This window comes from Lontra canadensis, unplaced genomic scaffold (genome assembly GCF_010015895.1).
Source record: "Lontra canadensis isolate GAN:19392208 unplaced genomic scaffold, GSC_riverotter_1.0 scaffold39, whole genome shotgun sequence".
NCBI classification, from domain to species: domain Eukaryota; kingdom Metazoa; phylum Chordata; class Mammalia; order Carnivora; family Mustelidae; genus Lontra; species Lontra canadensis.
Genome location: NW_022631033.1, coordinates 13,572,244 through 13,596,763, shown reverse-complemented (window position 1 = coordinate 13,596,763; position 24,520 = coordinate 13,572,244). Strand labels below are relative to the sequence as shown.

The following is a 24,520-nucleotide window of genomic DNA, read 5'->3' as shown; positions in this document are numbered from 1 at the left end:
AGCGCACAACTCTGGCCCTTCCACACCGTTTGAGTGGAAACTAAGCGGGCCATGCAAAGCACAAAATGCAAATGTAACTTCGAGACATTTGTGCCTCTAGGCCTAGCGTCCGGCCCTACCCCTAGTGCAGGAAACTGTGCCGCTTTCCCCATCCCCATTCCCTAGGACGCAGGGACACCGGAGGCCCATTCCAGAGCCCAAACTCGTCTCCTCGCGTCCTGCCCGGTCCAGCTTCGCGGCACTAGACTCCTTCAGGTCGTCTTTTAGTTACTTCCAGAGAACAGAGATTTACAGAGAGAGCGTTAAGGGGTCGGCAGATCCGGGGTGAGGGGTGAGGGTCGGGGTGAATGGTGGTAGAAAGAAACTCCCCACCAACAACGAAAAGCACCCAACCCTCGGATTCACAGATCTGAAAAATGCAACGATGATCAAGTCAGAGCCCTGGGAGCCGCCACGAGCATCCCCCGCGGGGCCCAGGCTGGGGACCACGAACGCGGGCAGAGGCTCGGGGAGCCCGGGGCGCCGGCCGGGGGCGGGGGGACCTCCGCGGCGGGGCGGCCTCGGGGGCGGCCTCCAGGGCACCCAGGAGCCGGCGTCCGGCCAGGATCAAATCCCAAACCATCCGCCTCAACAAAGGGAGGCAGCCAGGCCGGGAGGAGTCTTTCGGGCGCTGCTGGTCCTGGGGGTCGCCGGCCTGATCGCGGATCGAGCGAGCTGCGTGCCGGGCACCGGGAGGCAGAGGCGACCTCGCCCGGGAGTTCCCCGCCCGGTGCGCGCCCGCCGGGACCCCCTCCCTCGGGCGCGCGGCCGCTTGGCCAATGTCCCCTTCCGGCCCCGCGGCGGCCCCGCCTCTTCTCCCGACTTCCTTTCCCGGCGCGCGGCGGCGGGGCGGCGGGTGGCGGCCTGCGATCGCCCGCCGGGAGCCGAGGACCAGCCGGGGCCAGCCCTGCGGTGTGGGTACGCGGCGTGCGCGCCACGCGGGGCCGCCCGAGCGCTGGGCGCGGGGGTGCTGGACGCCCGGCTCGCGGCGGGGGCTCGGGGCGGGGAAGCCCGAGGATCCCCCCACCTCCACCCCTCCCGGGGCAACCTCCTGCGGGGCCCGCGGGCGCCGGCTGGGCGGGCCGGATCACTGGAGACTCGCTCCCCCCAGGAAGCCGGGGGAGGGTGGGACCGGCAGGACTTCCTGCGCCCACGTGGAGGCTCGGGTTGCGTGGTTTGGCTCGGGTGGGGTCCGAGAGGGCTGGTGGGCGGGGGGGCCTGGGTTCTGTCCCGGCGGGTTACCCGGTGTGTCCCCCTGGAGTTGCTGCGGCTGGGGTTCGGGGCTCCCCGGAGCGTTAAAGCTGAAGTTGGAGTAACACCTCCCTTTCCCTCTCTGCGTCCCTCCACCTCCTGTTTAGTGGCACGTACCTGGCACCCTACAGGGATTACGGACGCTAACCCTGGAGCGGGTGGTAAAACCTGTGCAGTCCAGCATGGCTGGGTGTTAAGAGGGCTTACAGAGTTTGGGCAGCAGAATCAGTGGATAATCATGGGTCCCAGGAGCGACTTTTTCACGGTCCCCCAGTCTGAGGCACTGACCCGCACAAGCCAAGGGCTAGAGGCTGAAGCCCAAGTGCAAGGAAATTCACACATCCCTTCCGCCCAGATGCTCAAGAATGCTCAGGGATACCCACTCGGTTCTTGGGTTGCCCCCTTCCCTTGTGCTGTTTAGTTTCCCTTGAAAGGACCCCATCCCTTACTGGAAGTTTAAGGGCTGGCCCTGTTGTAGATCAGCTTGTGCCTTGCCCCTTGAGTGAGTAGAGCCCATGGTACTAAAACTCTGCCTCAGTTGTAGCACCCGACAATTTCCATCGTTTCTCCCCATTTGATTCAGTACTCAGCCGGGATGCTCAGGGGTGATAACATCTGTTTTCATCTGGGGAAGCTAAGGGGAAACAAAAGGGACAGATTATCTGGTTAACATCAGAGCTGGGACAGCTCCAATGAAATTTGGCACAGATAATAATCCTGCGGGATTTAGGGGAGTCTGTGCAAGATGGGATGTTACTACCTTTGCTAGGAATGAAGCTTGAGTAAGATGATGTGTATAACCCTTCACAGTGTCTGAAAGATAGCAGATGATCGGTAATCCCTCCCTCCCCCTTGTGCTGGCTCTTATTTCCTAAGGGGGGGAGGTGACGGATGAGAACAATTTGTGGCGCAGGCATTTGTACCAGGTTGACAAAAATCCTATGAGAAAGCAGTTCATAGATGTAATATTTGGGAATGCAGAACTCTACATGCCAAACCCGAACTTCTGGAACAGTAACTTAACTTGATTTTTTTCTTAAGGCGAGACACTGTCTGGGACTCCGTGATCTGTGATTTCTGACGGGATAAATGTCACAGAAATTGTCTGACTTTGCAGCTCCAAACTTGACATGCGGTTGCATTGATCTGGAAAGCCGGGGTACCAAAATGCTTTTCTCGACCGCTGTTTTCTTCTAGACCCAGCATGAGTGAAGTTCCCTGCAAAAAACGTGATGACTATTTGGAGTGGCCTGAGTATTTCATGGCAGTGGCCTTCTTATCGGCACAGAGAAGCAAAGATCCAAATTCACAGGTAAGTGGGTTTTCTAGAATGTTTGGACACACACAGACCGAGATAACCTGGAAATGAACAAATCCCAGCCGGAAGCGGGTCCTTGGCAGCTTAAAGGCAGAGTAAATCTGTCTTTTGTGCTGCATCCCCAGGTGCTTACATTTTCCACAGGCCACCATTCACGGCCTCTTGGACCCCCTCTGGGGTTTGGGGGGTCTGCTTTCTTTGGCTTGTGAGAGCCGCCACCGAAAGCAAGCTAGGGGGTAGAGAACCTTTCATACGCCTCCGGAAGCCGCATGCTCGCTTTGGAGCTCTGCCAGCTTCTGGTTTCATGCACTGCCTGTCCAGGGGCACACCAGCCTCACCAGGTCACCACGCCTTCCGGCACGTTTCCCTGTAGGTTGGAGCCTGCATCGTGAATGCGGAAAACAAGATCGTGGGCATCGGGTATAACGGAATGCCAAACGGGTGCAGTGACGACCTGCTGCCTTGGAGGAGGACAGCGGAGAGCAGGCTGGACACCAAGTACCCTTACGGTAGGGCCTGGGCTGTGTTTCCTTCTGCTTTCGTGGCTTGGCCTTGCTGGTGCTTAAGTATGCTCTCTTTTTAGTCATCAACAGCTGGGCAAAAGAAAAATCCTATTCAACTACCTTAGCTCACTGCCCCCTACCCTTTATGCTTCAGAGAGGGTCTGTGAATGGAAAACAAGTGAGTGGTCACGCAGCCTGGCCCAGAGCTCCAGGGGTCCACCGAGCTCTACAACCCCCGCGTGTGGATGGCGGACGTCTCTGCGGAGGGCCCCAGCCCCTGGCTGGGGCGGGGGTGGGGTATGTCAGAGGATGTGTGGGGTGGCTCCGCAGGTTGTTTCTTGGCTACCCAGAAGCAAAGCCAGGTAACCGAGGACTGGCCAGGGCTTCGCTCTGATGAGAAGCAGGGTTCCTTCAGCCCCCCTCCGGCCTACAGAGGAAATCTCAACTCATCTCTGAGAAGGAGGAAATGACTGTGGGCTGTGATGTGGGAAACAAAGGCAGAAGAGAAGTTAGTAAATTTCCTTAGGACTTACAGCCCCTGATGAGTCCTTGAAACAGGCGGAGTGACCTTCCTCTAGAGACTCAGCTGCCTCTGTGATAATACTTTGCTAAGGGGCACAGGCAATCCTAGCCCAACCCCAGGATCCTGTAAGTCTACTTTAACATATAAAAATTCCTTTGGAAATTTCCTTTATCTCTACCCCCCCCCCCCCAAGGTACATGTTGGCAATTGTCCCCCAGGCATATGAGCCTTTGATATACATCTGAAGGGTCTCATGACTAGGGTTTTATTAGACAGCAATACATGACCTTTTCCTAACAACGGCTAGCCCGCTCAAGCTCCTGGGAACCTTGCTTCCAAAATTCCTTAGAGACTACTGATGCTATCCCTAATCCCTTCCCAATTTGAAAATACATAATGGGCCACTCCTCTTGACCCCATGGCAGCTTTTTCTGCTCACGGGTCCTATCCCCGTGCCTTAACCTTTTTGCGCCGAAGACCTCCTAAGAATTTTTTCTTGGCCAATAGCTTCGAACCCTGACGTCTTTCCTCCATCAAGCCGGACATCAGGAAATGGATGGTTTGGCATCTTCTTCGTGTTCTGGAGGCCGGGCTCTATATTCCCAAGGCGCCTGGTAGTCAGACCCCAAGCCAGATGCGTGGAACCGAAAACCTTTGGCCTGGCCAGCTCTGGGGTCCACCTTTGAACTAGGGAAGGGTGCTTCCTGTAACTTGTTGAGTATCTGAGCCCCAAGAAGAACCACTTCAGAGATCGGGAGGGACAAGCCACAGCCTCGCTTCACTTTAATTCCCTGGAGAAAATGCATCCAGTGTTCTAAAAGAGGGAAATGGGGCTGCTTACGGTGGTTGTAGATTTTTCATAACACGAGGACCTGTGTTTCTGTCTGGAGATGAACCGAGTGCCTCTGTTGGGAGTAAAGTAGACGAAGCCCATGCAAATGGGCAAGATTGGGCCTTTAGGAAACAAGGGTCGAGGAGTGATGTAAGGTCTTTCTGCTTTGTTGACTTTTCTGTAGTAGGCTGGCCTCTGGGTTTTCTCTAGAAGAATTCCAAGTCTATACTTAGCCAAATATATATATGTTTACTAATGTTCCTGGACCTTAATCATGTTAAATAAGCCCCTTGAGTTTCTTTTTAGATTGCTTAGGGCAACCGCTCCATTTTCTAAAGAAAAAGAAAGACTGCCTGGTGGGGGGGAGGGAACTGAGGATTGGGGGTGGCGTGGGGGTGCGGGGCTGCCCAGAGCTCTGAGTTTTCCAGGAATGAAACATAGTTCAGTGATTAGGGGGATTTGATCGTCAGTTTTGTCCTTTTAACTCCAGCCCTGGCAGAAGTTCGAACCGTCTTCTCAGCCTTAGCGTTGTAGCTGAGTGCGGCTCCTGAAATGAATAACGTGCTAACGTATTTAGAAACTTTCATGTCATCCTGATTGTGATTCTGTAAGCTTTCCATGGTAAGGAGGAAGGGAAACGGTCTGTTGTTCACAGGTACACGGTTTTGCACAGTGCAGTTCAATGTCCCACGTAGAAACCGTGAGAATGAAAAGTTCAATGTGTTTCTGGTCTACACTGAGACGAAGGACAACCACGGTGTTTTTCACCCAGTCCACACGGTGAACCCTGGGGTCTCCTGCTGAAGGAAGGAGTCTGTAGGTGTCAGTCTTGTAAAAAGCGGAGGCTTCTTGTAAAAAGATTTCAGTGTTTGGACTGGCGTAGACGGTCCTCCTTGGTTCCTCAGCGGCTCTCCAGGTGGGACCTGTCCCTTCTTCTTCGGTCACTGTGAGCCCTGGGCAGATCCATGGCAGTGACCTAGAGGCCAAAGGCTTTGCCGCCTACTGGCGACCCCTGACTTGGTGGTGTTCTCCAGTAGCTGATCGTGTTTGTCCTTAGATACTGCCTTTCCTCAGCTTGGAGGCAAATACCTTACAGAGCTCCTTTCCAAAAGGAATTAACAAAACCAAACCAAACCCATGGAGGCATTTGTCCAACTTCAATGTTTTGTTTTTTTTTTTTAATTGAGTAGTTGCTGAGTTTCAGGACACTGGTTGTCTGCATTATTTTGTATTTTCCATATGCTCCCTCTCGGTTTTCAGAGCTCTTTTCCCTTGCTCGCCCATTATCCATTTTACATGTGGCTGTGCTAGAATGTAGACAATTTCTTTCACTAGAGTAGATTTGTCCTTTGATGTACCATAAAAGTCATAGACGGTATTAAATGCTTTCTAAAAGGCATTTAGTGTTACTACCCTCATAAGACACGTAAAGATGGGCTTTAAGTCTAAATAATGATGACTAGTTTTAAACTGTATGCTCAGTCTTGTTTTATCAAGGGATTTCGGGCCACAGAGAAGCACATTTGGATCTCCTTGGAGGTGGTGATAGAAATGTGTGGTGATAATTGGCCAAAATGCAAGTTTTTCGTTTTTGTTTTTTTTTTTAACTTCCATGTTAAGATTAAATTAATCTGAAAGATCAGCGATAATGTCTGGGATTGGGTGGGCTTGACTTGAACCCTTTCTTTCCTCACTGACATTATCGGCAGCCGAGCTGCTGAGGGAGGATAGATGATGTGCTAATCCCTGTAAAGGAGCATTAGGGATCATCCAGAGTTCTAGACCAGCCATGTCTTTGTTCTTCGGAATACATGAGGATCCTCTCTCAAATGTCAACAACACTTCCCAGACCCCAGTATGATGCTAGTTAAACTCCCCCTATCTTTCTTGGAGATGTAATTGACATGTAGCATTTTATTAGATTTCGAGTGTTATAATGTAATGACTGGTTATTTGTATACATGGCAAAATGATGGCCATAAGAAGTCCAGTCAACATGGATCACCTTATGTCATTACAAAAAATTTGTGTGTGTGTGTGTGTGTGTGTGTGTGTGCGCGATGAGAACTTTGAAGATCTGCTTTCCTAGCAACCTTCAAATATGCAATACAGTTTTCCTCACTGCAGTCACCAGGCTGTATGTCACACTCCCCAGGACTTGTTGATTTTATACCTGGAAGTTTGTACCTTTTGCTCCCCTTCACTCGTGTCATCCGCTCCTACCCCCCACCCCACCTCTTGCAACCACCACTCTGTTCTCTGCATCAGTGAGCTTTTTTTTCTTTTAAGATTCCATATATAAGTGAGAACATTAGCTTCGCTTCTCTTCTCTTCTCTTCTCTTCTCTTCTGAGAGAGAGAGAGCACCTGTTGGGGGAGAGGGAGAGAAAAAATCTGAAGCAGGCTCCACACCCAGCATGGAGCCCCATGTGGGGCTTGATCTAATGACCCTGAGGTCATGATCTGAGGCAAATTCAAGAGTCTGAGGCCTCACTGACTGAGCCACTCAGGGGCCCCCATTGGCATATTTTGAGTAAGACAATCTATGGTTGATAAAATCTCCTCGATGCCAGTAACCCTTTGCATCACTCTGAGTTTTATGAACCAGCATTGGTGTTTGGAGAAGGCGTATGATGTTCCCGCAATCTGGGGATCCTGCTTGGACCCCTTGCAGAACCGTAGTAGTACCTTGGGGTCCTGTGCCCACAGGGTCTGAGCCTGCCCATTTTTATGGATGGGAAAAGAAAGGCCCAGAAATGTGATGTATCCTTCTTAATGCGACGCAAGCAGGGAGACATCTCCAAACTCTGAGATCGGTGCCTTCCGCTACCCAACTTCCTCCCCCATGGGGCCGGGGAATTCAGCTTTTCTGAAAGGCTGCTTGGGTCGTAGCACAGTGGAGCACCCGTTCTCTCCCCTTTGCACCGTGCCCTTGAGCATGCAGAGGCTTAGGCGAAGTAACCCCCCCACCCCGAACTAGGGGGCTTGCATGGGGTGCCCTCACTTCCCACGGGGCGGCGTGCACGGGGCTTGCTTCAGCCCTTCCCCAACGTGGAGCTTGGGAGCCACTAAGTTTGGGTTTACCAGCAGCATATACAACTTAATTCTCCTTATTGATTCTGTTAAGTTAAGCGTCATTAGTCTTGATCGACACTTTGCGGAGAGGAGGGAAGCTTGGAACACTTGTAACATAGTAGGAAGATGGAGCTTCTTCTGGGCTGTGTCTCTGGAGACGCATTTTTTAAAGGGTGTTTTTGTTCTTCCAACCTTGGGATCAAAACTTCATGAAACTATTTGATTATAATGTAGTATGAGTATGGAAAATGAAAATTCCCCCTGCCACAGACACTGCCTTTTATCTCATTCTTTTCCTGAAAAATCCAAAAGCTAGGGTGCTGTCAGTAACATGAAGTGGCAGGAAGAAGTCAGCGTTAAAAGTGACACCCTTTCACGTGAGTGACAATTAAAAAACTGGGAAGCAGCAGATTGATCTAATTTAACTGTATGAAAAAGCTTTGGAAGATTTTTATTTTTAGGAGGGAGTGGTTGCAAACCCGGGATGAAGTATTCAGCTGACATATTGAGTTCCTTTCTCTTTGTAAAACTCATTAGAACGAAGCACATTTAATCAAAATACCAATTTTATAAAACAGAGGTAAAAATACTCGTGGTAATTCAGAGATCACACCTTCCTTGGGGCTCCGTAACCAATGTTGATGACGTAGTTTGCAGACCAGGGAGCTGGAATGGAATCAACTTCCTTCATCTTGGAGAGCTGTTGTTCAGAACTTGGCTTTATTTATTTATTTATTTATTTATTTTTGAACTTGGCATTTTTTAAGTCGGGTTCCCTCTGCTCCTCCAGCTCGCCTGTGTTTTCCTGTCCTGCGGTTTCCTGTTGGTGAGGTCTGTGTGGGTGAGCAGGCCTCTTTGCCTGGCCTCCTCTTCCATCCCCATCAATCCAGAAGCCTGGATGGCTTTGCCTGCTGTTTCCCTGGTGCCCATCATGGGAGGACCACAGGTTCTGATGTCCCAGGAGGGGTGGCAGCCTCATTCTTCATGGATCAGGCAGAAATGGAGACGTGGGGCTCCTTCCAGGGTCGGTTCCTGTTTCTGCAGGAAAACTCGAAAAACGAGGTAGCGCTGGGGAGGACACTGCTGGAATTCATTAAGGCATTCTGTTAGCCTGGCAGCTTCCAACCGTTTTACCAGTGTGTGGTGGTGCTTCTGTAAATTTCATATTTAAATCTCATCTTTATTTTTTCGAGTTAGCATATTGCTAAGCATGCATAGATGTCATTTTAGCGATCACTTAGCCATTTACCTTACCCCCTTGAACACTGACATTTTCCTGACTGCCACGCACGTGATGTATTTCTTTGGCATCCAAAAGGTTAGTCTTGAGAAACTAATTTATCAAGAAGTTAGGCGGCTGATCCTTCTTGAGCTGTGACTTCCTCAAAACTTGTAAGAGCTTCTTCGTAATTAAGATCAAATTGGTTCCTTCAGCCGGCTGAAATTGAACGCCCTCTGGTTTTGTTCAGCAGATCCGTGAACTTGATGACTTGCTGTTTCTTTGGCTGCAGAATTCTCATTTCACTTGCAGATTCCTGCCGTCCCTCCCCTGCTCGGCCTCCTAGCAGTGGTAGCCCTGACAGTGTGCCTAAGGAGGACCTTGTGTGTGAAATAACGAATAAAATCAATGGGAAACCTTTGAGCAAGTTTATCCCAGGAAGAGAGAAAGTCCACTATTCATATGAATCAAGGGGCAAACTCAAGTTTCATTGTGTGATGCTTTAGACAATCGGGGAAATTCAACAGCTTATGTGTGAGGCTCCCCCTCTGGAAATTAATCAGCTTAGTTTAAGGATATCTCATGATCAGGGATAGCTGTTTATAAATAGCCTTAAGAAAAGAATAAATCATGATCGGGGGGGGTTGATTTATTTGATTTTTATCTGTATTTTATTTTTTTATTTTATTACTGATTATTATTTTTTAAATAATCTCTACGTCCAACATGGGGCTCGAACTCATGACCCCTAAGTCAACAGCCGTGTGTTCCATCAACTTAGCCAGCCAGGTGCCCTTTCGTCTACATATTTGAATCTATAGATTCCGGGTTAATTATTTTTGACGAGCCAAAGATTACTGTTTCACTAGGAATATCTAGAAAGCACATACAGAGAGTAGCAAGTTCTGCAAAGCATATGTAGAAAAGCATGTGTAGGAAAACCTAAAATGCTCATCTGTGAGGATCCAGCCTACTCGTAAAAACACGTTTGTCTGGGTTTTATAAAGACCCAGTTTACTTCATGGAAATTTGTAATACAACCTTACCTAAGTAATCCAAGGGTAGCGATTTCCAGATTAATGAACAGGAAGTAAGCTCAAGTTCATCTTTGTACTCTCTCTCAAAATAAAAGGTTTGTTGAGAAACTTAATAGTATCAATAAAATTTTAGGGTCACATTCAACCCATTTTAGGTTTTAGGTATGTGAGCACGTTAATTTTCTGAGTGCAAGTGGGTATTCTTGTGGTAAATAGAACTTCTTTAAAGATTTTTCAATTTCAGTAAGTCTTTGGCCTGGAACTTTCGGCTGCCATGCAGTGGGGGTGCAGAGCGGCTGACAATGATGGGTTTTGTTAGTCTTTGTTCTGTTGATCTATCCTACCTCTGTTTTTGCTGATTTGGGCCGATCGTCTCTGAAATCAGGCTGAATGACTAAGGTCTTATTTTGCATTTTTTTTTCAACGTTCAACATTTTCAACATTTCAACATTAATATTAACAACCACTTTAATAGTGGTAGAAAAGTAGAATATGTATATACTGTTTGCTCCTGGAAATACGGAATAAAACTGGGTTCCCGGAGATTTTTGGATGTATTTATATTGCATTTTGCTTTGACTTCTTAGGACCTTTTAAAATATTTGGATGAGATTTTATATATGTCTTTAATATGCGTATTAGCTAAGAAAGACCCCACAGTGCTTAAAACATCAATGACCAGATTCCAGGGCAGAATCCCAGACAGGCTTCCGGAGCCTCGGGCCCAGGTGTGCTATGTTTATACCCAGCAACTGTGGGCTTGCTAAACATAACTTGACATTTACTTCTCAATATCTTTATGAAATAAATGATACCGAGACCTCCATCCGTGCTAGAATTCTAAGGAAAAATTAAACAATATAGCTTTTTTTTTTTTAAGATTTTCTTTATTTGTTTGACAGACAGAGATCACAAGCAGGCAGAGAGGCAGGCGGAGAGAGAGGGAAGCAGGCTCCCTGCTGAGCAGAGAGCCCGATGCGGGGCTCGATCCCATGACGCTGGGATCATGACCTGAGCCCAAGGCAGAGGCTTAACTCACTGAGCCACCCAGGCGCCCCTAAACAATATAGCTTTGATTGCATTTGATTAGGGTCTCGTTTCTCTGCCTCTGGGGCTGAAGGGGGTTCCAAAGCCATGTGGGTGAAAGCTTCCGAGGTGTAAAAAGCTGTTGGTGGCAGTGACACAGAGAGGATATTCGCGTCTGTGTGTGCGGCTGAGTTACTACGGGGAGAAGCAGGCTGTATTCTTTCTGAGCTTCAGTGGTCAAAACTTGTGCCAGTTCTAAGATGACTCCAAGTCGGACAGAGACAGGACGCACGAGCAGGAGGGGGCGGTTGAAGATACAGGTCACCCCACACACATGGAGATTCATAGACACTGGATGAAAAAAGGTTGGAGGGTAGAAAAAGACCCCACGTCGAAGTCCAAGAAAATAGAGAATAGAGGAGGCAGGGTTAGAACTCTAGGAGACCAGAGGGTGTTCTAAGACGAAACCAAACGGAGAGGAAGGATTTCAGAAATCCTTTTGTGAATCAGCCAGCATGACAGTGTTTCCTGAAACACGGCATCAGGGAGTCGTGGGCTGAGTGGAGAACACTGGCGAAAGAAGGGAGTTAGAGCTCGAGGGCGCGCTCACCCTTCCTCCTGCTCATGCTCTCTGGAGGGTCGGTCCTGGCCAATTAGCAGAGGTGTAAATTTTATCTCTGTGCTTCTTCCAAATGATAGATGCCATAGTAAATTTAAAATATTGAATATGATAACTGAGCATGAATTTTTTAATTCTGCAATTAAAAGACTTTGTTCAAAATGCCATTAATTTTGAGTTTAGGTGAAAGAGGGACGCGGAATTCCTCACTGTCGTTCCTCCTTCTGCAAGTGAGTTACAACTTTTTAGGAATTGAAATACTCACGAGCCCGCTCTCCTTTGATCTGTTACGAGCTGTCTGTTGGTGATGGGGGATCACGACTATATGGTACATCACAATACAGTTTTCAGACGATGTTCACTTGTGGTCATTTGTTCACTTAGCGTGTCCCATGCCAGGCACCCTGCAGTAGTGAGCGAAATGTACAAGGTCTGTGTTTTCAACTCAGACTCAGCGATGGAGGTAGACAGGAGTGAGATCAACAGATGCTGTTGAATATTCCTTTCTGAGGAAGTGACTGTTGGGCTGAGACCTGAAGGACTGGATGGGTTCCCAAGAGGTCAAGGTGGGCTGGTCAGTGTTTGGGGATAGGGAGGACGTTCCTTGCTGAGAAGAGTGCTTGGTGCAAGCCCTTGGTCAAGAAGGTGCTTGGAGCATTGTGTGGGAGGAAAAGGATTTGGCCCACGCTTAGCGGTGAAGGTCCAGGTCGGTCAAGGTCACAGTTGGAGTAATGAGATGAGGCTGGGGACTATAGGATAAGGAGTTTGGATTTACGAGATTGAGTTGGTGTGTAGGGAATGTGTGGATAGTTTGGGGCAGGAATGGAAACAAGGATGGCAGCCCTGAAGTGACTGGCACGTGTGTCTCTCTGGTGACAGTGGTAGGAGTGTCGGAGATGGGTTTGGGGTGTATTCTAGAAGCAGCCTCAAGAGGGCTGGGCGATAGGGGGGGTCCTAGAGGGAGAGTGACTCCCTCAGGCAGTTCCAGCTTGAGCACCTCAGTTTGGGGGAAGATTTGGACCCTGAAGTGTGGGGTGTCTGTGAGTCCTCCCTGTAGGGGTGTCACCTAGTCAGTTGGGTACGCGAGTGGGGACAGAATTCTAGGTTGGGGACGTCTGTGGGGGCATGTTTGGCATTCGGATGACATTGGGCCGTGGAAATGGGTGCGGGGATGGAGTGACGGTGCAAAGGCTGGACTCTGGGCTTGTCTCTGAGGTCTGGCACGCTGAGAGGTTGGGTGGAGGAGGCAGACAAGGTGGGAGCCCTCAGGGACCTCAGGGCACGCTCTGAGGAGGAGGAGGGAGCCGTCAGCCTCCGTAAAGGCTGCTGAGAGGTTTAAGAAGGGCGACAAATGTCCACGGTGTTTAGCGACCTGGAGCTCATTACTGACGCTGCCGCGGGCAGTTCTGATGGCATGGCAGACGGAGAGCCAGCCGCAGGTGAGGGGACGGGGCCGTCATAGAGAGATGGCTTTGAGCTGTGTTTGAAGACAGAGGGCGATCGCGTGATGGGACCAGGAGAAGGGTTTCTATGTCTGTAGGAGACTGAGGAATCCAGAAAGGGAAAAAGAGGGAGTTCTGCGACGGTGTGCGGGGTTGGCCTCCCAGGCAGGTTCATTAGCTATAGAAGAGGGTCACTAGGTTTTGGGGTAGGGGTGTGGCGGGGGGCAGCCGGCAGCTGGCGCAGAGGTCCACGGAGTTGCAGGGGGGATGTGATCCGCGGCAGCCTCTCGGTGAAGGATGAGGCAAGGTTGTCAGCCGCGGGGAGGGAGGAGGAGCGTGAGCCGGCTTGGACACGGGGGAGTCGGGGAGGAGATTGCTGTGTGGAGTGGAGAAGGCCTGCCAGAGTCATGTCCTAGAAAAGTAGGGCAGGGTCACGGCTCCTGTCTCATCTCAGAAACCAGAGACAGGTGGGTTAAGCCCCATTTTCTGCACGCCGAAACAAGATCAGTGAGTTGCCTGAGGCAGGCCCAGTAGAGCCAGAATTAATTAGAACACACACGTCCTGACTCCTCTTCCAGTGCTCACTGCTCCGTCCCAGTTTACCCTTTGTAAGCTATTAACGCAAGAGGGAAGCTTGGAGTCTTTATTGTGTGTATTTGCATTCCAAAGCTGCCAAGCAGTGATTAGTGTTCTGTTTCAGTTCATGTTTCTGGAGTACGTCTGAGGCATCAAACACACGTTTCACGTGAACGGTAGGACAGGAGCGACGCACGGCTTACCCATCAACGAAATGCAGCCTTTCCACACCCTCCTCCCTCTGACCTGATTGTGTGCCCTCAGCACATAGGGAAGCAATGTAATTAGAGTTCTGGGGGCTTTATTGTCCATAATGGAAACACCACAGTCAGAAATCTCTTTAGCCCTAAGCACTACCATTGGGGCTAAGTGGTTCCCCCGGGTGCCATGCGTTGCTACCAGCAGCCTTACTTAGCAAGAGGCAGAGAGGAAGGGGGCGGGGATGCGGACCAGGGTAGGACAGAGAAAAAAAGAAACGTCTGCTCTCCCACCACCCAGCTGAGCAGCCCGGGGCTGCCGGGTCTCAGGTGGACAGCCCGGGCCGGAGAGCTTAGGGAGCACGAGCACTGACCAGGTTGCAGTTCTGTGCCACTCTTCACAGACCGTAGTCACTCTAACGGGTCTTTTTCTCTCCCATTTCACAGGCCAGGAGACTGAGGCTCCACAAGGGGGGTAGGGTCCTAGAATCAGCAGGTGGAGGAGACAGAGCCTGTGAGGAGTGGCCAAGGGGTCACCCTGGGAGGAAGTGAGGGGAAGGCAGAGCCAGGCCCCGGGTGCCTTTCTTCCAGCCCGGAGGAACGCCGGGGGAGTGGAGGTGGGAACTTCCAGCTGCCTCAGGCGGGGGCCCTAGGATTCGGGGCTTCACTCAGAGCCTGGAGGGTTTGGCCGCCTTCCGAGTGAGTGACTCATCTCCGTCTTCCTGGGCCTGGCCAGAATGCCTTTCCGCTGTCCTTTTCTTCTACAGACCTCCTCTCTGGGCACAGCGCAGTGATGGAACAGACTCCGGACGTTTCCCAGGCAGGGGCTGGCTTCCTCTGCCTTATCGCTGGAACCTGTGTTTACTTTCACCCGCAGACTTAACGCGGTCATCATCATCAACTCTCCACTGGGGTTGTGTGTCCCTCAAAGCCAGAAGGTTGTGAGGCCCAGTTCCTTCCATCCTCCAGATAGAGAGACCACCCACTGCCCAGGGTGGGGCCGGGGGGCAGCGGTGTCTGATTCTGAGCAGGTGGACGTGGTCAGGTGAGGCAGATGGGCTGGCGCCTGTCCCCCTCCACCTCTCAACCCATTTCCTGCCTCTTTTCGCTGCTTTCCCTCTTTGCCGCTCCTTCTCTGTGTCTCTAGCCTCTTGCCTGGGGCTCAGGCATCTCCTGCCCAGCAGGGCCTGAACTCTAGGACTGGGCTCCCCTGTTCCCACAGCCCCGGTGCCCAGCCCTGTGAGCGCTCCACCTGCGACCTGAACTCCTCACTCCACGTCTGCGGGATGCGCCTACAGCTTAAAACTGTCTCCTCTTCCTTCTACTGCTTGAGAGGCCCTGAGAGTGAGATCTGCTTTGGAGCATGCCAGGAAGTGTCAGCGAGGAAGACTGGGGCGGAGGGGCGGGGGGTGGTGCTCGGGGGAGTTGGAGAAGCAGAGGCTGCACATGGTTGCCGTGGTCCATGGGCCTGTGTGGATGGGATTGTCTCCAGGACCTGGTGCGACTGTTGTTTCTAAGTCGTTTGTCCCTCCCCCTGCCCCCACCTTTAGCTCAAATCCTTTGAAAACTCAGATCCTGAATTCAGTAGCTGCTTTACAGATATGGAAAGTTCAGGAAAGGGAGATAAGGTACTAGAGTTTTGACCTTGCCTGGGGGCTAAATTCTAGCAATGCTTTGGATTTGGGGGAAGCCCTAGTAGTGGACATTGATAACGTTGTGGGTAGTAGTCCAGGGGTGGTGGTAGGCTGGTGGGGGGCTTCAATGCAGAGGCTACTCTGCTGTTAAATTATTGACTTGAAGGATAGGTACTTTGGAGGCTGGCAGTGATGTATGAGGCCCTGTCAGGACAGCTTTCAATAATTAAGAAAAAAGTAGTTGAAATTCCATTTAAGCTCCCGAAGCCCCAGTTGCCTAAATGATCTGTTCCAGGAGCAAGTTCACGCCCCACCCCTCCATGGACTTTTCACATCAGTGGGGCTCCGAGCACAGGAAAGAGGGTGCCCGTGCCCCAGTAGAGAGGTGCGCCGGGGTGCAGTGATTGACAGCTATAGGACCCTTGAAATATAAGCGCGTAGATCCTTGTTTCAAGAGGTGATGATGAAAAGAATAGAACAGAAGTGAAATATCTTATAAAAATTAACTTCGAGTTATTTTTAAAAATGCACAGGGTCAACTTTGAACTCGGGCACCCCGCGTCGTGTATGTTGTCAGTTGCGGGTGAAGCCTCCACCTTTCCGTTATGGAAGGCCCTGAGCAGATGCTTCCCGGCCCTTGAGGCCTGTCCCTCTGTCCTGTCAGCGAGCAAACCATCCGTGCCTTTCCCCATGGGCGGCCACCAGCCCTCAATCTTCAAGGTCAAGGGCAGAGGCACATTTCCCCAGAGACTTACTGAGGCTCCTGTGGTCCAGCCTGGAGATTGGTGGCGGAAGGTGGTGCAGAGACTGGCTGTGTGACCCTCCGAGCCACCCCTCATTTAATAGGCTGAGGGGGAGAGCCTCACCCCCTAAGGAGGTGAGGGGTAGAACCATGCTGTTACCCCTTAAATTATTTGTGCCATACTTAGCCTTTGTTTAGCATTATTCAAGATTCTTTCTTTTCTTTTCTTTTTTTTTTTTTTTTGGTAAAACCTATTTAAGTAACCTTAATAATAGTACTATCTAAAATAGATGTTGTCTTAGTCTTGTATCAAATAAGATGAAAGTCAAATCTATAAAATGTTGAATCTCTTAAATCTAGCCAGGATGGAATATATCCTGTTAATTTGTCAAACTTTGAGAGAACCGCCTACCTGAGACAGTAAGGATTAATCAAGCCCTAGTAAGAGGGAATTTGAAAAATACAGTTTTCTAATTATACAATCTCTTCTCAGTGGCCCAAGGTTAATGCCGTTCTGAATTCTGACAGTTAGTAATAGAAGAGGAAAAAAAGACCAAAGTGTATGAATTGTCTTATAATTACCTGAAACGGAGGTTCTCCTTCTGGCAATCAAGAACTTTATATGCATGAATCTGGTATTTTCAGCATTTGATTCTCTTCGTTTTAAACAATGGTGAGAATAATTGATAGATTTGGTGTCACTCTTTGCACTTATCAAATACACTTGTAGTACTTAGAGATGTCTTTTGGTCATCGCTTAGTCATAGATGCATAATTCTAGGTAGGTAACTGGCAAATGTGCCCAGAAGGGGACACTTTAGCTATCTTACGAATACTTCCTGGGGACTGTGTACTTTGAAATACCCTGTCCTGTGCTTACTACAGATGTAAAAACTGTGTGCATGTCAAGGTCATGAACAGGACCACTCCTTGTTGGTTGGTTTTGGCTCTTATATATTTGTAGCTCTTGCTGTAGTTCTCCCCGGGTGACACGGGAAAAATGCTAGCACTAGAAAAAGATAAATTTATTCCTTCATTTATTGCTGTCAAATATCTATGGAGTATTTATCATAGAGAGAAAAGTCACAGCGAAACCTCAGACCATCCAGCTCAGAGGCCCAAGGAGAAGACAGGACACTGGGTTTTACCACATCGATCTGCTTTCTGAGACTCTACAGATGCATGAAGACTTAGGGACTACCGGAGAAAAATGAAAGAGCAGGACTGAACCTTGGAAGATCCCCCGAGAGGCGAGAGAAAGAAAAGGACCCACAGAGAAGTAGGAGGCTCCACGGTGTCTGGTGCCTGAGAGGGTTTCGAGTGGAGAGCTGTTGCTAACTGGGGGCCCAGCGGGCAGGCGAATCCAAAGATTCACCCAGAGAGGCCTGGGTTTGGGTGAAGATCAGGCCACCCAGGGGTGTAAGTGGGAGCTCGCTCCTACCAGCTCATCTGAGCAAACCCTGCATCTCTCTTCCCAACTCTGAGGGGGGTCAGTTTCATGCCAGGACCTTGAAACTGGCATGTGGGAGTGGTCACATTGAAATCGGCAGATTTCGCAAATCAAGGCCTTTTCTCCCCACCCCTCTGCCAGTTGTTGTAAATATTAATAACATATTACAGAAGTCAATAGTTTTCCATAGTCATGCTTTTTAAAAAGATTTACTTATTTTGAGAGAGAGAGAGAACGCACAGGCGAGGAGGGGCAGAGGGAGAGGGAGACTTAAGCAGACTCCATGCTGAACGTGGAGCCCAGCACAGGGCTGGATCCCATGACCCTGCGATCATGACCTGAGCCAAAACCAAGAGTCGAGGCTTAATCAACTGAGCTGTGCAGGTGCCCTACAGTTACACACTTTTTATATGGCGACCCAGCAAACAGTTCACACCTGAAGCACACACACACACACCCCTCAGACAGTTTTTAGGAACTGGACTTAACCTTTGCCATGTAGGACGCATTCTGATCTCATCTATTTCCATTCCCCTGTGTTAAAAAGAGGGGAAAAGCTGTTTGTAACTCACTAAACTGATTTCTTGACCTACAGTTTGAAAAGTATTGGTTTAGCAAAAACCAGAGGTTGTAGATGCATGACGAAGTCAAGAGATGATTGTTTAAAAAATAAATTAGTCTTGCCGTTGGAGGCAGGACGATTTCGTCTTGAGAGAAGGAAGAAGAAGGAAGAAGAAAAAGAAGCAGGAAGAAGAAAACAGATCTGAAGTGCCGAGAAGGTGGCTTCTTGAGAGTGGAGACCAAGGACATGCAGAATGGAGAGAGCCTGAATCAGGAGGGGCTGGGGCCTCCAGCGGGCTGGGCCAAGGCTGCCTCTTGCCCTTGGCCTTAGGAGAGAAGGCTCAGGATTTACTGTCGGGAGCTTGTCTTGGAGAAGGTCAGCTGTTCTAGAGGAAGGAATAGGAAAAAGCTGGGAATTAGATGACTTGGTATTTCAAAATTCATTTTTATTTAGTTAGTTGGAAATGCACTTTGTCGGAGTGGGAAATACAGGAAGGACACGCCTTGTCGAGGGTCACGTAGCTTCGAGAGGCAACTGGGCCTTGAGTACACTGCTAATTAACTGAATTTAAGTAAAAAAAAATAAAGATCAAAAGGAAGAATTTAAAACTTAAAAAATAGAGTCTCCCATGTGTCCAACACTCGGTTGTAGCCCAGTAGGCTACAAGAAGAAGCTTTGTAGTTTTCTTCTTGTTATTTTGTAGCTAAGAGAAGGGAATTGTGTTGATGATTCCAAGTTTTATTTCTATCTGCTGCCCTTAGTATGGGGATGTCGGATGGGGCCCAAGAGAATTGGTTTCACGTGGTAATTTTCATGAATGAATCCAGACCATACAATGTTCAATATTATCCCAAACTGCCTGGGATGAATCGGAGGAAGACGGTTGCAGTCAATGGGACCATTCTTAGACATTCAAAAGAAGATGGTAGTAACAGTGAGTAACAGACTCAGAAACTGTAGTTCTGGAGATTAATACCAACACCACCAAAAAATATTTTTTGATGGGAAAGCCTCTTCTTGATATTTGAATTTAAGAGGACTTCCTGGATTTCCCAGCGTCACCATCAACAATTGGAGTCTGCATCTCCTCCTTTATTCATTCAATAAATATTTAACCCCCCTTACGTTCGTGGCAGGGCATTAGACTCTGGGAAATTTACAAAGAACCCCGAAGACCTACCGGTCTCTGCCCTCAAGGGGGAAATAAGAGAAACAATTACATCTAATTGTTTTTAACAGGGAGCAAGTGTTAATCCCTGCTGGGGTACATCTTGGTCACCAGGGAAGTGGATGGGGCTGAAGGGGGCCTCTCTGAGGCCAGTGTCCTCAATGCCACTGAGCCGGGGAGCCTTTCTTCTCTCTCCTGTCATCCCCAGGAGAGTGGCTCAGGTCTCTCTGTGGCCGCCCGGCGGGGACTATTCTCTGATGGGCTGTGATCTTAATAAAGGCTCATTGACTAAGCGAGTATGTCAGGGCTACAATGTCCAAAAACTGTGAGTTTAAGCTACTCTTCATTTAAGGCTCCCGTGCTCCTAGAAGAAGCTGTTCAGGGCAGAAGCTTGGTCAGCTGGAGAGGATAGTGGGTGGGGGTCCCCTGGAGGCCCCCCATATTTATAATTCCAGCAGTTTTGTATGATTTGGACCACGGCCAGATTGTCATTAATTTGTTCACTAAACATTGACTTTGGCACTTGTGCGCTTAGTATGTGTTAGGTCTCTTGGGACTTATTAGAGGGTTCTGCAACAAAGTGTTTCTGCAATGCATCTGCATGTTGGAATCAGGCGGGAAATCTCTTAGTCCCAGGCCACACCCTGGATGAGCACAGACAGGTTTGCAAATCACTGCCAGAGAGAGGATAATAGAGTTTTAGCAACGCACCCAGAAACTTAAATACCAGTGTACGAGAGCAATAGGGCGGCCTCCCAGTGCAGGTAGGGGATTCCCAACTCAATCACAGCGGTGAGGACCACTGCCTTGAGAGGAGGAGCTCCCTTGTGAGCTAGTTAGGGAATGGGACACCTTGCCAACGCCCAGGAAGACGGCCGGGCTTACAGGTTTGCAAGAGAGGAGAGGAGGCTGCTCCCTTTGACTGTATTCAGGCAGATCTTCGAGTGACCTGGGATCACTCTTTGGGGATCATTAGTGGAATGGGCCATGATAGCCAGAACTTGGCTTTCCAGTAAGTAGAGGAAGCTTTTTCTTATGTAAGATGAACCACTGGTTATCTGCCAGCATCCTTCTCGTGTGTATGGGGGTCGAGAGCTGTGAGGGGAGGGAAGTCCCGTGGGATAGAAATGCTCTGCTTCACTTCCTGACTCTTGCTCTGGAAATCGCAACCTGCCCTCTTCACGGTCACGGCCAAGATTCTGCATGTGCGTATCAACACGCAAATGAGCCATTTTATGTGCGCAGTCCCGTACCCCAGGGTCTTGTGGAGCCACGAGCTATTGCCCTGCTCAGGGTGGGCGAAGATACTTGACCTTGGCCTCTCCTGGCTGCTAGGGTGCTTGCAGACCGAAGGCTGCCAGGGCGAACGGTTTTGCGGCTAATCACCAACCTGTCGGGCTGTGTGGCCCTCATTTGGTGTTCTGTCCTCCCTGTTTCCGGTCAGTTTTTAAGAAATCGAGTCTGTTATACACGTTTTTGTTTTTTCCCAAAGAGAGGCGAGTGGAATGCTTCAGCCGCATTAGTCAACTCCTCGGGAGTCGCGATGCTAAGTTTTTCTTTCCTTCTCTCTCAAACCCGCAGTGTGCCATGCCGAGCTGAACGCCATCATGAACAAGAACTCAGCCGACGTGAAGGGCTGCACGATGTATGTCGCCTTGTTTCCGTGTAATGAGTGTGCCAAGCTCATCATCCAGGCAGGTAGGAGGGGCCCCCTCGCATTTGTCACATTTGCATCGCCGCCTTCTCGTCGCCGCAGACGGGCTTGATCTGAAATCGCTGTTGTTTAGATCCAAATTAATTGCACTCGCAACTTTGCAAGGTACTTCCTGTGTTCTGTTTTTGACTGGTGCCAGGTAGTCTAAGACTAATTGTGTCCTCTGTGATTCTTAGCATGTTTTTAATTTAGTTTGCAACTTCTTAAACTGCCGGCTGCTAAGAAACAACACAGGCAGTGCATATAATTACTGCCAATTCACCGTTCTCCGACACGTCGTGCATAGATTAGGGGGAGGGAGAGAAATGAACTTCTGTCAGAAGCAAGGTCAGCTGGGAGTCTGTATATGAAATTTTAATTTTTATTAATATATGGTAGAGGTTTTAGGACCCAAACATATCTTTGCATATAAATGTCATCAGACTCGAATGGTACTACTGTAAGTTTTCCTTACATTACAGTTACCGTAAATCTACGCCGTTGTATTCTGAATATTTCACCTTTTTCATGCTGTCGCATCTGAGATTCGGCTACACTTTGTCTCCATAAAACTCTCAGCTTGAGATTTAAAGACTTATCATGTTAGCCAGATGCATGGTTTAAAGGGCCTGTTTATCAGGAGCCTGTGGTTCTCCGAGGGGAAGAGGTCCGGTGGCAGCAGAATCAGGGGCCGGCCCCTGGTGAAGAATGTTCTGGGCTCCTTCCTTGGTGGTGCACGACCCTCTGGGAGTTTTCCTCCCCCCGCTTGTACCCAGCTTCCCTGTAGTCCCTTTCGAGGCTGGTGGAGGACAGGGCAGTGTGTCCCCCCTGCTCCCCCAGACTCTCGTCCCTCCAGTTAGCGCTGCCCTGGGGGACAGGAAAAGAAAGCGGATCTGCTGTCGATGGAGCTGCCTGGAATCAGTTCTTAGAGCCATTTTCAGAAGCATGGAGGGCATTTACCTCAGATTTTTGCCAGCACGCTCCACTCCCCCCTCCTCCCCCACCCCTAGCATCAGCCTCTTGTGTTTCGAGTAGTCGCCTTGTGAATAAGGAAATCTGATTGCCCACAGTAAAGAAAATTTTGTTAATCGGATCAAGGCTTGACTACTTGACATGTTTTCACTTTGCATTTGTTTAAAAAAAAAATCCATAAAGACTGGAGGGCAGATTAAAAATAATCTGTCGTCTGCTGCATTGGAAGGTGGCAGATACGGGTCGCAGTAAGTGGCTGTTGTGGGCGAGCAGGCTCGGGAAGGGTAATTCATCACGGACACTTCTGGGCTCCGTCTGCCCCTGCGTGTCTGTCGCAGTAGCTCTGTGTGTCTATACTAACGGGGCTTCTTCTGCTGTTGCCTTTGAAGGTATAAAAGAAGTTATTTTCATATCTGACAAATACCATGACAGCGATGAGATGACCGCCGCGAGGCGCCTGTTTGATATGGCTGGGGTGGCCTTCAGGTACGTACGTGGGAAGAGCTCCGGGAAAGGGTGGGCGGAGGCCGGATGAAGAAACACATTCGACCTTGGCTGACATTTAATTTCTTCTCGAGATGCCTGACTTCCACACTTGGAAGCCTCTTTTTAAGTGCAGTGGGCTGAGGATCTCGAGATGGTGTGGGGAGTGGATTTTTGAGAGCAGTGACAGGAGTATCAGAAGATAATCTGATGGATGATACTGCGCTTAAATGTTAGGAGCTTTCCGGGGCTTGGGCTAAATTACTCTAGTAGCGAGAAATTGTGAAATTCACAAGTTTCATAATATTAACATTAAACCTTGGTAAATTTTGTAAATGTAACAACTCTGACATTGGAAATTTAGGATGAAAGGAACCTGCTAGGTTGAAACACCAGGAATTCTTCTGACAGCAACATTTTAAACTGACATTGGACGTCATTTCGACTTTTACAGTTATCTTTGCTAGGCAAAGATGGGGAGGTATGTTCTCCCGGCAGGTCCTTTTAACCATCTTGGATTCATGGTGGAAACTTCTTTTGGGATTGAAAGCTTTCAAAGCAATTCCTTTACACTCTCTGTGCTCATCACTGGGGACAGGGGTTATACATAATGAATCCCCAAGGCACTGTTGTGCCTTCTGAGACTTTAAATCCAGATTATTTACATCATAATAACAATTAGGTATTAACCTTTTACTGGCTTTTTACAAGAACGCAATTAGTCCCCAAATATTTTCCTTTGAGCTGTTTTAGAGGCCACCTGAGTAAATTTTTACATCTGCATTTTTTGAACGTGACTTTAAAAATTCCTCGTCACTAAAGCTAATTTTGTTTGTTTGTTTGTTTTGCTGTTTGTACAAGAGGCAAAAGAAAATTTACCCTTTTTTGCTTTTGAGCGATTCCAAGTTGGCTGCAGAAGTTTCCTAGGAAGGAAGATAAATCTGTTGGGAAAGCTAGTAATCGGGTGTCATGTTGTGCAGCTAACTTGTTAGAAATCCTTTGACTCCCTGATAATTCATGAAGTCAGCTCGCTGGAGAACATACAGATGGAGCCACCGCATGCATCTTTTTTTTTTTTTTGGTCTTAGTCTTTTCGAGTTTGTGTTCCTCTCGGTATGGTGCACTGTAATTGGCTCCTATAGAGATAAGATATCAAGCGAATCCCGGGAAATATTTTTCCTCCCCACAGAAAATGTAGGTTAAGCCAAAGTAAACAAATTGCTTTAACTACTCGCTGGATAATATCTTGATATATTTTGTTTCTTGTGTTTAGGAAATTCACACCAAAGTTCAGCAAGATTGTCATTGACTTTGATTCAATTAACAGCAAACCGAGCCAGAAGCTTCAGTGAGTTACATCTCATTAAATCTCCAAAAGATTGGGATTATCCTCTTCTAAGAAGCTGCTAATACCTTTCATCTTGAAGTTACACATAACTTTTTAATAGCCAGTACAGCAAGAGTAGGTATCTGAAGGATGTAAAGCCTCGAATCTTCCCGACTGCCTCTCTGGTCACATGGAATCTGCATCTGTTTAGACAGTTGATTTAGGGCTTAAAACCAAGGAGCGTGTAGATGCCCTTTCGCTTAGGGCTGGCCTGGGGTGCCTCTTGCTTTGTCTCCTGGTTTGCTGGGATGCTGGTGGCTTTGGACAGCCGCTCCTCGCTGCTATAGGTGCTGGGACGACAAATCAGTAATTGTTGTGTTCCTGGTAGGATGAACGGATGCACTGATTTAAACGTCTGACCCAAATGAAGCATGACTAATGTGTAGTGCCCTTGTGGGGGGCGGTGGTTGGGGGAGTAGGACCCCCTCCACCATGCCAGGAGCTAATGCGGACGTATTGGCTTCAGGGCTTTGAGGGAAACCGCCAGCCACCCACCCAAGCTCTCCTGAGAAGCCGTGAGCACAGCTGAGCCCGGGCCACCTTCTCTGCCTCTGCAGTCCTGCTGCCCCCGGCAGGGGGTGGGTCGTGGTAGCATGTTCTCCTTCCAGAAGTGGGGACCCGCGTTGGTTTGCACCACACACGGAGCTCTTATGTTACTTTAGCTGAGTAATGAGTTGTTCCTGGAGCAACAAAGACAGCCTGTCTCCCCTTGTCGACCCCCAAGACCATGACTGGGGCATCAGGGTCATGTGGCTGGAAGTGGCACGTGCACC

At 49.1% G+C, this 24,520-nt stretch overlaps 1 protein-coding gene across 1 annotated transcript; it reads left to right on the top strand.

The window, feature by feature from the left end:
* The first annotated feature begins 877 nt into the window (after positions 1 to 877).
* DCTD (dCMP deaminase) lies at positions 878 to 24,145 on the top strand. The gene is made up of 6 exons (XM_032869860.1): positions 878 to 957; positions 2,488 to 2,602; positions 2,982 to 3,117; positions 20,794 to 20,910; positions 22,267 to 22,363; positions 23,634 to 24,145. The coding sequence occupies exons 2-6, from the start codon at positions 2,495 to 2,497 to the stop codon at positions 23,710 to 23,712; spliced, it is 537 nt and encodes a 178-aa protein (XP_032725751.1). The 5' UTR covers positions 878 to 957; positions 2,488 to 2,494; the 3' UTR covers positions 23,713 to 24,145.
* The last annotated feature ends 375 nt before the right edge of the window (positions 24,146 to 24,520 follow it).